The following is a 14,750-nucleotide window of genomic DNA, read 5'->3' on the forward strand; positions in this document are numbered from 1 at the left end:
ATTAATGGGCTTTTCATGGGCTTCATGTAATAATAATATAATAGCAATTTCTGACCGGTTTAATTCATGGTTTTAATCCGGTTAAGCGAGAGCACCTCTATCGATTACACAAAACCTTTCATAATCATAAACATAAGTCCTTTGAAACTTATTTAACTGTTAAAAATGAACCTATCCCTCTCATTCTGAAGAAATCTTTCTTTCTTTTGCCTCAAATTCGAGGTATTAAGAACCCCAAAAAATGTTTTTAACAAACTGAACAAACCCGATGCTTTTATGTCTTCATATCTTGGATTCTTGGGGGTTTTGGGAGTATGTGTTCATGTATGTCCTTGCATTAGATATAAACCGTCTTGATTGAGTCTAAAAACTCCCTTCTCCTTTTCCGTGATCCAGGATTGTTTGATTCCGATGCTGACTCGGTTTCCATAGTAGTTTGTTTGCTACTTCCAGCAACAGATCTCCCACATTCACCTTCCTTGCCTGTTTTTGACTTCTCGACAGCTTCCTCTGAAACTACAGGTTTGCTTTTTACATAGCGCCTATGCTTAAACCAATTACTAACCTACAGAAGATATAAATAACCAGCTCTTAGCACAGAGATGAAACAGGTCGACTAAAAGGGAGAAAGCAAAAAAACAATTCACTAGAAGAAACTTCTTACTTGCATAATTGTCATTTGTAGCTCTTTGGCTAAGCTCTCCTTCGTTGCTTTGTCTGGATATTGATTCTCTTGGAACGATATGTATAATCTCTGCATAAAAGAGGAATCCTTTAACACAATAGCTTTTTTATAATAATTTGAAATTGACGTCTTTAAGCATCAAGACAGTTATATATATATATATTACCTGAGTTTTGGGATCTGTCTGTTTATATGCTGTAGAGCTGCTTTTTTCACCAGAACAACCATTTTCTCCAGGACCTTGTTGTGGCACTTCTAAAGTATCCTTTTTATCTGCCCTTTTCGACTTTCGCCTAGGTTTCTTAGAAGTATGATCTTCTGCATTTGAAGATTGTTTTAGAGGCACAGTGTCACCTTCATCTTCTGACTCGGAATCTTCTTTTCCCATTATCGTAGTTTTATAATCATCATCATCACTTGAGGAAGATGGAACGTTCTCATATTCCTCCTGCACATACCATGCAATAGAAGATAGAAATCATTCAGAGGTTTTTTCCAAAAACCAAATAGAAGTTCAAATTATCAAGAAAATGAGAGAATACACACTCACATCATACAACTTTTTGTAATCTAGCCTTTCAACATTCCTCCTTCTGGGAACACCGGCAAGACCATCATCAAGCACAGCATCTGACTCTGAAATGGCATCATACGGGAGCTGAGATTTCTTTCTGCCAGGATACTCAAGTGGTGTAGCTTCATCTTCCTGATTAGACTCATTTCCTTTGAAGGAAGTTTCAATATCCTCAGAGTCTGATGTGCAATCAGAATTTGAACTTTCTTGTATTTCATCTTCATCACGAGTCGGAGCTTCAGGATCATAGTCATCATCCTCAGAATCGTCAGATGGAAGGGCCATTATATCCGCCATTATATCTTTCCCTTCTTTAAATGACTCGATCATTTCGTCAGATGCAGATGTGAAATCAGATTCATCAGAACTACCATCTTTGTTCTCAGACTCGTCACTGTCATCACTGTTATCTTCATCATTTTCATTATCATTCAAACCATCTGGATCATACTCTTCATCATCAGAATCATCTGACGGAAGATCACAATTCAGATTTTGATCTCCACCAGCCAACGCTGCTGCTGCCTCAGGAAATATTTTCTATACAAAAAACTCAAGTCAGGTGTCTTGTTATGTATATTCTCCTCTTTTAACAATAAAAATCGACATACATACCTCCCAACTGTCGCTGACCGAAAGTTTTGTCCCTAAAGAAACATTAAGCAAGTCCAAGCTGTCATCTTTGCAATCACATCCGGGGCATAGCCAACTCTCATCATCCGGAGGAACTACAAATAATAAAACCATCATGTCATTTATAAACCACCAGAAAGAACTACTTTAAAAAACTAGGCCAGAGATTATTTACTATCATCTTTCCGCAAAGGTGGTTCAAGACAGTATTGGTGAAAGCCACGGTCGCAAAACCCATCACATAGTATGATATCATTATCAACAGACAAGTCCTTTGAAGCACATTTTGCACAGAAGATCTGCGATTAAATAGTGCTTGTATCATCAATACTTCAACAGACACAAACTGCTTAGATCATGTAAAAACATGGGAATAAAGCTTGAGTTGCGGAATAGTTTTCACTTACATCGTCGCTTGAAATCGCTCCATCAGAATCAAATAAAGACACTGGAAGGCTTCCTTCAGCACAGAGTGTGTCCAGGTGCTGAAACAGATCTCTAATTTTAACCTTACATCGCAGAATTTCCTTTGTGGCTCGTTCAAGCTCTTTCTCCGGCCTTAGCTTTTCCAGACTACAAAGAACACATAACCAACAATACTGAGTGAAATCACAAAGAATTCTCACAGACAATACCCATGCCACTAGCATAACACATGAATAAGGCAAAAAAAAAAAAAAAATGTCATCAAGAGACAGACCTTGAACCTCTCCAGCCTTCTAAAGAATAGGCATCAATAAGGTTTTGCTCGTAGTTGATCCGTTTTAGCAAGTATCGAAGTTTCTTTTTGTTTCTTGTGTACTCATCATCTTCTCTAACTTCTCCTTTCTTCATAGTCTTATTCCTTTTCCTTGGTCTTCTACCTACAGGTGTATTATTAGCAGCAACCGAAGATGATCCAGCAGCATCTTTAGATCTCTGAGCACTCTTGTGACTTGAAAAAACCACATTCCTTTCACCACCTCCTCCTAACCTCTTCGAACTCTTAGATGACCTAGACCGCTGGATTTCAAATTGTCCACGGCAAGGAAGACCGATGACAAGCTCACGATACGACCCCGAAAACTTGGTTTTGGTAGTAGATCTCTTCTTACCGGTTTGAGGGGTTGGTGTCTGTACTTCCTTCCCCTTTCCATTTCCCCTAATAGTTCCGTTCGCATCATTTGGCATTTGACTCCCTGCCTCTGATGGTTTTAGAGGTACAGAGGCATTGCCTTGTTCAGATACATTGTCAACAGTTGGATTATTAACCTCATCACCGCTATCTACATTTATCTGCTTCAAACCAGATGTACTACTCCTAGTTACCCGTTTAAAAGCTGCTGCTCCATTCATTTTCTACAACCACCTAAGTTTATTCACCTTTCCTCGAAGATAAAGCAATCAGGGCGTTTCTAAATCAACAAGGACTGTTTTAAATACACATGTAGATTCCTATACTGAAACAGAGAAGCGAAACACGTATATTAGATCAGAATCGCAAGAAGAAATTACCCACAAAAGAAAAATGGCAGCTTTTGTAAACGTGTCCCGCGATTGCTTCGTGTTGTTTCCTATTTCATTTAAAGCTACTACTCAGGGGTGATTGACAGAGATCTTAAACCAAGACATAAGAGAGAAAAACAGATCGACCCCTTGATAAACTAATCTTAGCTAAAACGAGGTTAGATTTGGGTATTTGATTCCAAAGAACCCTATTGCTAACTGCTAAGCTGAGTATTGAAATTTTCTACGACATAAAAGAAAACAACCCCAGAAACTAGAAAAATGTCAGGTTCTTCGATCTCTCTCTCCGCCAAAATTTTACCTTTTTCCCTCGCCCGCCCGTGAAATGTCCCGCGAGATTTTTCGAGAAGAAAGAAACTCGATGGGTGTGAATTGAGAAGAAGATGAAGAAGAAGAAGAAGAGAGCCTCTCTCTCAGATGAAGGGAACGGACAGAGATACGTGTTATTTGGGCCTCCTTATGCATTATATTCTTAATGGGTCTTCTTATGAGGCCCATTCATACCAATCCCGTGGTAGAATTTACAATTCATTTCTTTATGGAATCGGAATCGGCAGTAGTAAAACCAACTCGTATTCATTTCTTGATTTTGAAAAAAAAGACGAAATACAAGAACCGGTTATAAAACTGCGAGAATCTATAGACAAAAAAAAAAAAAACACCATCACTCTGTACGAGCCTTCTTTACATCCACCTTACCCACTCCATTTCCAGGGCGTTTTCCACCTACATGATCTTCAACAATTTCTACAAGTTCTTGTATCCTTTCTTGAGGTGCTTCCACTCCAAATGTACTCAAACTTGTCAAGAACGTCTTCACCATCTGGAATTCATCTCCACTTAAATCCCCTAGGCACTTATAACATAAAAAACAAATGTCAAAAATTGCACCTATTAGTTTTTCACATTTTTTTACCCTTCTATGTTTTACATCTTTATATTTGACACCTCTTTGTTTATTATATATAAACTTTTATGGAATACAAAAACAAATTTCAAATTTATTGTTTTATGAGTATTTTTTATACTTACAAGTTAATAAATAAAATCATAGATTTATATGTTTACTAGATAAAGGCCCGCACAATGTACGGGTTTAAAATTTTGTTGAAAAAATAAATCCTAAATATTAAACAAATTTAAAAAATATTGAAAAAAAATATTTCCTGAATTAAATATATAACTAATTTTAGTTAGAAAAAAATCATATTTGTATTTACCTTCGTACACTTATTTATATTTATATATTTTTAATATATTATAACAATTATTACAATAATTTAAAGCTAAATTATATCCCACCAAAACAAATACTCATCATTATGAGTATTATTATTGTCAAAAAATTTAAAACGTTACACAACTTATTCACAAAATATTTTACATGAAAAGAGTTCATCAAAGCAACATCTAATTAGTAAGCATGTACAATTTTACTTTATCTTGTATCATTAAAATTATGATCTTACAAAATTATTTTATTGTTAAAGTATATTCTTTGTCACCACCTATACAATATATTATGATCAAATTAAACAAATTTTATATTTCTGTACTTTCATTTTGGCATAATTATAGTTCTTTAAATTACTAAAATTATTTTGTGACATAATTTTTTTAACCATGAATTTTTTTTACTCTAAATATATTTTGTATGAACAACTGGTGAAAGTTATCTACTCTATTACAATGAATTTATAACCAACCTAATAAAAGTTGAGAAACTGAGAAAAAGTTAATATAACATAATAAAAATAAAAATTTGAAAATTATAATCACGATAGTATATATAAGTCTTAAATAATTCAAATAAAAAAGTAGACACTTTATAAACAATCCAAAACTTGACATATGTTATAATCAAGTTAAGGATCGACGACCTATTTACTCCTCAGAAGTGTATCGCATTATACCAAAACTATTTAAAACTATGACTCGTCTCGAATATTCTCGAATCGTAAATTCTAAATTTATTTCTATCTGAATCAAAAGTTCTCATATATTTCTCCATATACCTGGGTTTAAATGGTTTACGAACCAAATCCGATAGAAAACCACATAAATCCGGTTTGAAACCAATTTTAAAACGGTTTACTATTCCAACTTTCCAAATTTGAAAATCGCTTCTCAATTACTCGATCAAGCAGCTCTTGTTTTATTACCAGAATCATCACATTATTCAGAAGAGAAAACTCATAGATTTTGACCAGAAACATCAATTACCGACTAATCTTCCAAACTTATAATGCTACTAATTGTAAAATCACTTTTGGAACCTCCATCAGTGTCTCCATCATCGATTAAATTAGCGGGATTTATATACTTCGATTCCATTTCATTGCATCTGATAACTTCCATTGAAGAACCCTCACGAATCAAAGACCACACAATAGATCGGCAAAATTATATCGGAAATAAAAATCAAAAATCAAAACTTTTGATATTAACAAATAATATTTTTTTTGGTCAACATTTGAGCCACAACAGGCCGGTTCATTAGCCAAATCCCTACATTCATAGATAGCGGGACTCGATCCCCCGTGTTATGGTGCATTATACAATTGGAGTTACTAATGACCATTGCACTAAGATTACTTCACAAACATAATTTTTATCTAGATATAATGTTATTTTCTTAAATAGCTGTCCTATTACGTTTCAAAAATAAGAATTCTTTTGACATAACTTATGTTATTCTTTTTAAATTTGTCATTCACTATTTATTGATTAATAATAATATACATGTTTAATGCTTAATGTATTATTATTTTTTGTTTATACATGTCAAAATCTAATTGAGAAAAAATATATAATATAATTAGCGTACAATAGAAAATAGATTATTTTTGTTAATTTTCCTTTTTGATTTAGGAATTTTTGAAGATATAAACATGTAAATTTTATGTAGATTTAGATTTAATGTTATTTTTTGACATGTGTCAATATCTCATCAATATACGTGACATGTGTCATGATCATGTTAATAGCTAATTTTTTTTAGAGATTCTTTTTTTTATTAGAAATTTGTATTAAATTGACACTTGTCACGATCTTATAAGTTAGTAATTTTTAAAATTGACATGTGGCACGATCTGGTGAGTTAGTAACTTTTGAAACCATACTTTATATAATAAGATATATTATAGCAAACTCACTTTTAGGGGTCAATTTAAATATAACTGATGAGATTATTTTTATTATCTCATCTAACTGTTTAGATTTGTTAATGATCTTAAAAGTTGCAATATTTTGATCTAACAATTGTGTTTCTTCGTCGTACTCTCAGCTTTCAATGTTCACATTTGTTAGTTTTCGCACATTTTTGTTTCACACCTCTTTGTTTATATATATATATATATATATATATATATATATATATATATAGACCTTGAAAAGAGTTTTTGTTATTTGACTATTGTTTAATACCTCCAAATTTGAAAATTCTGGGTATTATTTTCTTTTAATTTATTAATCAACATTAATTCACTCATCTTGTTAAAAAAATTAGATTGTTTTAATTATTGATTCATTCATCTAACTTTTGTTTGATGTCGTTTTCCATCTAACTGTATTGATCATCTCTTTCAAGTATTAATTTAGGTAATTAATTGTGATTTCTAATTTTTCATAGATTTATCTTTTTAGTCAATTTGGTTGGTTGCAGTTGCAGCTATGACCTCTTTCTCCATGATTCTCTTATTATTTTTTATAAATTTTGATAGAATAATAATTTAAATTTTATTCTATGTGAATATCTTTCAAAATTGATTATCTGAATATGATTCGGTAAACCTAGATTTATATATCTTTAACATTATTCTCTTATTGTCACTGAATCGATTTTTCATTTATATATATATATATAACAAATATTTTATTTAACTAATTTGGTTAATTCATTTTAGTCATTATTTATGACTTTTATATAATACAATTAAAAAATTATCAAAAAAAATTCACTCGAAATGTGAAATTAATAATGTTAATCATTTCAAGTTTTCAGTTTCCTCTACGGTAACGTACGGGCCGACATCCTACTAATAATAGCAAATAACATTTGCATGCATGCACTTAGTAGTTAGTACTTAGTTGAGTATTTTTGACTAGCTATTTTGTCTCTAAAGGAGTTACAGGCTTACGGCTACTACTGTGTGATAAATATGGACGTTGTGGACTAAATTAGGCAAATAAATCAAAAAATTTATGCATGGTATAAAATTCCAACTAGTCTCCTTTCCGGTATAAATTATAGCCCAAATACAACTCTGCTTTTTCACAAGCCTTTAGCTAGTCTCCTTTCCGGTATAAAATTCCATATTATCAAAACCAAATGTAGTGGAAAAAAAAAAATCTCACGAAGATTTAGGTGATTACTTAAATTCTCTAGGGTAAACTATTTTAAAATTAATGGTTCGTTAATATGCGTAGAGGAAATTATTTATATTTTGTGCAACTACTATATATTACATATATCGTTAAATCTTAACATTTTATGGATAAGAAATACTGATAAAGTCATTTGAACACCTACTTGTAATCGTTTGGATGCCTACTTGTTTTAGTTGCTGACTTATTGTGTTCACTATCATAGTCTAAATCCACTATAATATGTCTGGCCGTTTGGGTGACCAATATTCTTTGGTTTCATACTCTTCTTCTTCTATCCAACCTTTTTTCAAAAAAATAGCTAATAGAATTCTACCAATAAGACGAATCAATAAAATAAAATCAAAAAATAATTGTTTTCTATATAATTAGTTAATTACAAAGACTAACCACTTCGTCTTTTATAGAACGACCAATATTACAGAGATACACATGGTCCCTACCATCGAATTTTCTTTAGTACACAAATGAGTCATTCTTTTTAATTGTACAAAGACAATTTTAAGTTTTTCTTTTTCCATCGACCTAGAAATAAAATAAGTCCTACCTTAGCTGTAACCACTATCACACCCTGAAAAAGTTAACGCGTATGCGTTTTTTTTTTCTTCTCTCTTCTTTGTTCTTTTGACCATTCGAAACGAATTTCAAAGACATTCACGTGCAGCTTGTCCTTCTATATTTCTCACGCTTCGAACGTTATTAATTATCATATTAAGTTATATTAACTATCTTCAGATTACTTATTTATTCTTGAGTAGGAGCATAATTAGTTTACGGCATCACTAGACTTTTTAAATCATTCAACATCGAGCTTCAATCAATTAATCTCTAGAGTCTAGAATCTAGATTATGGTTTTACTTTATGAATACGAATATATATATATATATATATATATATATATATATTCTTCACAAGTAGTATCCAAGATGGACACTATGGTCCTCATTTAAACATATGATCGATTCAGAAGCTCGGGTGCTTACACTCTTACAGAGTTACAGTGCTAGTGTGGTTGCATGCCTCGGAGTCATAATTATAAACATATATCGGTATAATTAACCGTTTTAAGTATAACTATCAGAATCAAATCATTAATCAATAAATAAACTAGTTGATTATGACTCAGAAAAGAAATAGTTGATCAAATCCTTAAAGACTAAAAAGTTCTCATCACATGGTATGATATGAGATAGAGACATTTAAGTTCGAAATTAATTGCTACGTAACCTTTTAGGAAATGTTTTTGTTAATTATTTTGTTCGTGGGGAGATGAAATCATTAATATTCACATATGAATTAATCAAGTATAGAGTATAATGAACACTCATGGTTTCAACGGATGTTGAAGCCACAACTACTAAATTACATATTGACCATTGACAACAACTTAATAAGTCAGTTTCTTTATCTATAATTCTATATACTTTCCGCGCGTCCATTCAACATTTTTACGTAACTAAAGAAAAAATATCCACCATTCAACATTTTTACGTAACTAAAAAAAAAATCCATTATGCATTACAAAAAAAGTTGAATTTTAGAATTTATTATACATCGATTACGTTAAATATGGGAAAAAGGGGGTTTTAATTAAAAATATATTTAAATCACAAAGAGTACTATTTTAGGGTATTTCACACATATTACAAAATATGAACATTTGTACTATAGCATTTATGAATATATTTTTGTTTTTACTCAAAAGCTGTAGTATTTTAATCTATTTCATAAAAAATTGAAATTATATGTAAAATCTGGCATCTAATATATATATTTAAACATTGTTGTGTGTCACAATTTATTTTTATCTTATAGGATATTAAGTTTTGAATAACAAAGTACAAGTAGACAATAATCTTGTAGTTATCTGACCGGTCATCGAAAGAAAAAATTTTCATATCAATATTTGAAATGTTTCAAATAACATAAATATTTTAGCTGAATAAAGTTATTAGAACAAATTTAAAATGCTAATATGTACATTGTTTTCATAGATTAAAGACAATATATTTTCTAATTACATTATTAATATGTTCATTATATTTAAGGAAATCACCAAACAAAGATGGTGAATAATGAAAATAGTAGAATCATAATATATATATATATATATATATATATATATTTGTTAAAGTCTCGCATCTTTTTTTAAACGTGTAATAGTATACCATCACCACCATTAAAATTCAGAATGAATATTTTTTATTAAAAAAAACCAAGTTTATCCTAACAAGTGATATACCAGCTATGCATGTTGGCATCGCTTTTATTTTCTATTCAGCTGATCTTCACTTATTTGTACAAGCAGAAACGAAAAAGCTATGATAAGTGTTCCCCTGCTCTAAATAGTATAGGACTGAACTGATATATTCTCCTCGTTTTTGTTTTCCGTTTCACTCAATCACAGACGCCTTAGGCCCATTTCGTGGATGCGCGACACTAAGTACTAGTCCTCCAATATATTATCCGGGAAGCCAAATTTATATTCACATAATGCCCCCTAACCATGTTGATGTGAGGAGTGTGTTCAATAATCATTATTATTACAATACAGAACGGAAGTGTTAATTGTCAAACAAATCACAATTTTATTAGATAAAGATATATAAGGAAGAGTTGCTATCTTTACGCAATTGGCCAATGAAAACATACACAAATGGTTGTTCTGTCTGTCGGATAAAGAAGAAACCTCTCCTAAGACCTCTTTTTTGTTCCTTTCTCTTGAAGTAAACACACAACTCAAATACTATCTCTTTATATCTCCGTGTTTGTAAGTAAATTAATATCTTCAATCATCCTCAGTATCGACATACTTTATTAGAACTGCAAAAGATTTACTTGATTAGAATGTTTCTTTCCTATTCGCAAAAGTATTATTGTTAAATAGTTCGGGGGAAAAACAGAAAGAAGAAATTGCCATGTGATGCGTGTATTTTCTATTAAGTCAGGACAATAAACTAGGACTTGTTACGACTTACGAGATAGGGTACCAGTACCATCTTAATCTAGATATCAATGATCGATTTTATAGAACTTAAAGATCAATGATCAGTTTGAAAGTATCTAGTTAAGCCACATTCAAGTTTTCCATGCTACGAATGTAATTATACTTATGAAGTATACTGATTTTTGTTAGGATTTAAAAATATGATATATCAACTATACATATAAGTAGATGAGAAACGTTCTTATCATGTGAATTAAGTTTAGGGAACGAATTGCAGGCACAATCTATAAAAATCATTGTATTCTTTTTGTCATTGTAAAGATTTAAATAATTATAGGAACAACATCTTATTTTCTAAAGGTCTTGATGATTAGCCTAAGATCTAAAGATTCAAACCATTTGGAAGGAAAAAAAAACGAATTTATTACCATAGAGAGGAAACAATTTATAAACCAAACATCAGAAGAGGCCGACATTTTTGTACAATAACATTTATAGAAATGTTTTGTAAATGATCGTCAAAAAAAAAAAAAGTTTTGTAAACAAACAGTACAAAAATATTGCAAACCTAATTTATTTTTATTTATTTATTAAATTTGTTGTAAGATGTACACATATCGTTTTGTTGACATCATACAAATCGAATTATATAGGCTACAGGTTAAAAAAAAAAGGTAGGTTTAACAGTTCTGTCCCTAATTTACCGCTGCCACTTTACTACTTTTATTTATTTTTCACAGATGTGAAAACTTAACGAAAACTGTTAAATGAGAAAAAAAAAAGAGATCGTCCACCATCCTTAACGGCGCTAACAAATCCCCACAGAGTGTATGTTTCTCCAGCGAGTACTGTTTACTCGCCATCTCTCGCCGTCCACGTGTCCCTCATGCGTAAGCCAGGTTGGAAAGAACATCTCACCCGGCGCGTGTACTTGTCATATCGCGCGTGGTTTTCCCCAAACTAGAAATTCCACAAACAACTGAAGGGTAAAAGCGTCATTTACATCAGATCACTGTCTTCTTCTCCCTCTTCCCTTCTTAAGAAAAAAAAAGGTTAAATAAAGACTCTCTCTTCTTCACTTCGCGAGCTCACACACACATAACTCTCTCTCTCTCTCGTTAAAAAAACCCATTTCTGTATCGTTGTTATAAAAGCTTACGTTTGCTACGGAGAAGATTAAGTAGAGAAGCAAAAGCTTAGTTTTTTTTTACTGAAATGGAGAAAAAACAAGGCTTTTTCTCATCTCTCAGAGACGAAGTTGTGAGAGGTCTTTCGCCGTCGCGATCCAGGACAAGGTCTCGTTCCGTTAGTCCTGCTCGTTCTAATTCGCCCATGTCAGCTCTCACTTGGGGGAGAAAGAACTTCACCGGAGGAGCCGGAGGAGGAGGAGGTGGCGGCGGAGGTTACTATTTGGCTCAACCGGAGCAGTTAATCGGGAGATCCGGAAGTTTGAGACCTGTAATGGAAGGTCCTGATCCAGATGAAGGAGGAGGAGGAGGAGGAGGAGGTGGGAATCTAGGAGAATCTAAACGACTCGGGTCGGGTTTAGGTCATTGGGTTAAAGGGCAGCTTTCTCGTGCTCCGTCTGTTGCTGCCACGGCGGCTTATCGGAGAAATGATCTCAGACTTCTTTTGGGAGTAATGGGTGCTCCTCTTGCTCCTATTCATGTCTCTTCCTCTGATCCTTTGCCTCACCTTAGTATAAAAAACACTCCAATCGTTAGTCTCTCTCTCTCTCTTCTTCTTACTTCTTTCTTCCAAAGTTCAGATTTTTTTTCCATCATTTTCAAGAGATTTGATTTTAGAAACTTTCTTCAGATTTAATTGAATTATTAAGTTCTTCAGAATGTTTTTCATTGGTCGTTGGTTGGTGGAAATTGATGTCATATTCTTTGGTGGGATTTGATACTTTTTTTCTTACAAACTAGTTTAGTTATTGAGAGTATTAAACAAAAACAAAAAAAAGTTTTGATTTTTATCTCTTTGGTTTCTTCTTCTGAGCTTTATGAGAAGACTTTTTACTGTTCATCATTGTCCTGATTCCTACTTCTTCTTCTTACTGTTTTTTGCAGGAAACATCATCTGCTCAGTATATTCTTCAACAGTACACTGCAGCTTCCGGTGGTCAGAAGCTACAGAACTCCATTAAAAACGCTTATGCTATGGGGAAACTCAAGATGATTACTTCAGAGCTTGAAACGGCTACTAGAACTGTTAGGAATCGAAACCCATCTAAGGCTGAGACTGGAGGTTTTGTTCTTTGGCAAATGAATCCTGATATGTGGTACGTTGAACTTGCTGTTGGTGGTAGTAAGGTTCGTGCTGGCTGTAACGGCAAGCTCGTTTGGCGACACACTCCTTGGCTTGGTTCTCATACCGCTAAAGGACCTGTGAGGCCTCTCCGCCGTGGACTTCAGGTAAGACGACTCTGTTTAAGGGTTTTGAATTTTTAACAGAGATCATAGAGATCCTTAGTGTTTTTTGTGATTTCTGGTTGATTCAGGGACTAGATCCGAGAACAACTGCTGCTATGTTTGCGGAAGCGAAGTGTATAGGAGAGAAGAAGGTGAATGGTGAAGATTGCTTCATTTTGAAGCTATGCACTGACCCTGAAACTCTAAAGGCCAGGAGCGAAGGACCAGCTGAGATCATAAGGCACGTTCTATTTGGCTACTTCAGTCAGAAAACAGGACTCTTAGTTCACATTGAGGATTCACATTTGACTCGGATCCAGTCCAACGGTGGAGATACTGTTTTCTGGGAGACCACTTACAACTCGTCCCTAGATGATTACCGCATGGTCGAAGGGATCATGATCGCTCACTCGGGACACTCGGTTGTGACCCTTTTCAGATTTGGGGAAGTGGCGATGAGCCACACGAGGACAAAGATGGAAGAAAGCTGGACTATTGAGGAAGTTGCGTTTAACGTTCCTGGTCTATCTCTCGATTGCTTTATACCACCAGCTGATCTCAAGACTGGTTCTTTAACAGAATCCTGCGAGTACCCACAAGAGGAAAGAGGGAAGAACAACACGCTCGGATTGTCTGCAGCGCACAGGGCCAAAGTTGCAGCCTTGGAGAATGAGAGCTTTGAAGATCACCGCCCGGTTTGGCATACTGATGTCTAACGTTTAAAGAGAGCTTATGACTAAAACAACCCTTGAAGGTAGCATTAGCCGATGATGATGACTTTCAGATGAAAAAAATATCAGATGCAATGTGTTCATACGCCGGTAACTTAAGCTAACCCCCCCCTTTTAGCAGCTCTATTGATTAGGAATCAGGTTTGTTAGCATAACCGATGATTCATGGGTTCAAACCGAACTCAAATGAATCATCCTTTTTACTCTAAATCTCTGGTGAATGAGATGGAGTTTGGATTTGGTTTTACTTATCTTTCAGTTTGGGTTTAGTTTTTTAAATTCTCACCTTCAATATTTTGAGTAAGGTGAAGGCAAGAGAAGGAGAATTGCCCTGCTTTACCTCTAGCATTAAGTGTTTGTTGTTACCCCCTAACTCTGAATCTTGAATTGTTCATCTCTCTTTTTCAATCTATGGAGATATGTTTGGTTTTTCGCTTTTTCTGATCTTCCATATAATGGCCTCTGGTCTCTCTGCCATGATATGATTCAATATCCTCCTGGCCACTTGTTGAAGAAAGTGCAGAACATAATGTGAACAAAACAAGAAAGATGCCAAAGAGAAAATGACATTTTCACACTCATCAAGATAATGTAAAAATGGTGTTTTTGGATTTGGTCTTTGGGGTTTTAATCAACAGTAATAATAATGTGAACATAGATAAACTCAGCTCCTAGTTGTTTGGCATTTGGCAACGAGAAAGAGATAGAGATAACCCCTCGAGAGTCGCGTACACACGGCCACATTTATGACTATTAACAGTCAAGATCTCATTTGCATGGCTTTAAGAATTTTTCGAATATAAGTTAGTTAGTTAACCATAAATTTTGATATTTCTTGATACGAAGTTGAGTTTTCTTTTTCGCTTTGTTATG

At 33.5% G+C, this 14,750-nt stretch overlaps 2 protein-coding genes across 3 annotated transcripts; one reads left to right on the forward strand and one right to left on the reverse strand.

The window, feature by feature from the left end:
* Window positions 1–104: 104 nt before the first annotated feature.
* On the reverse strand, window positions 105–3,836 carry LOC104784471 (homeobox protein HAT3.1). Of its 2 annotated transcripts, XM_010509494.2 has the most exons (9): window positions 3,700–3,836; window positions 2,593–3,331; window positions 2,300–2,465; window positions 2,068–2,191; window positions 1,875–1,987; window positions 1,236–1,799; window positions 852–1,133; window positions 665–754; window positions 105–565 (listed from the first exon to the last, which is right to left on the reverse strand). In XM_010509494.2, the coding sequence occupies exons 2-9, from the start codon at window positions 3,225–3,227 to the stop codon at window positions 338–340; spliced, it is 2,202 nt and encodes a 733-aa protein (XP_010507796.2). In that variant the 5' UTR covers window positions 3,228–3,331; window positions 3,700–3,836; the 3' UTR covers window positions 105–337. The 2 variants fall into 2 exon arrangements, with proteins under 2 accessions (XP_010507796.2, XP_087310651.1); XM_087454525.1 differs by lacking the exon at window positions 3,700–3,836 and having other exon boundaries at window positions 2,593–3,683.
* Window positions 3,837–11,410: 7,574 nt separating this feature from the next.
* Window positions 11,411–14,314, forward strand: LOC104784472 (uncharacterized). Its single transcript, XM_010509496.3, has 3 exons — window positions 11,411–12,451; window positions 12,805–13,149; window positions 13,236–14,314. Exons 1-3 carry the CDS (start codon window positions 11,948–11,950, stop codon window positions 13,860–13,862), a joined length of 1,476 nt encoding a protein of 491 aa, XP_010507798.1. The 5' UTR covers window positions 11,411–11,947; the 3' UTR covers window positions 13,863–14,314.
* Window positions 14,315–14,750: the final 436 nt, after the last annotated feature.

The sequence above is a fragment of the Camelina sativa genome, chromosome 1, assembly GCF_030686135.1.
Source record: "Camelina sativa cultivar CO46 ecotype springtype chromosome 1, ASM3068613v1".
Classification (NCBI taxonomy): Eukaryota; Viridiplantae; Streptophyta; class Magnoliopsida; order Brassicales; family Brassicaceae; genus Camelina; species Camelina sativa.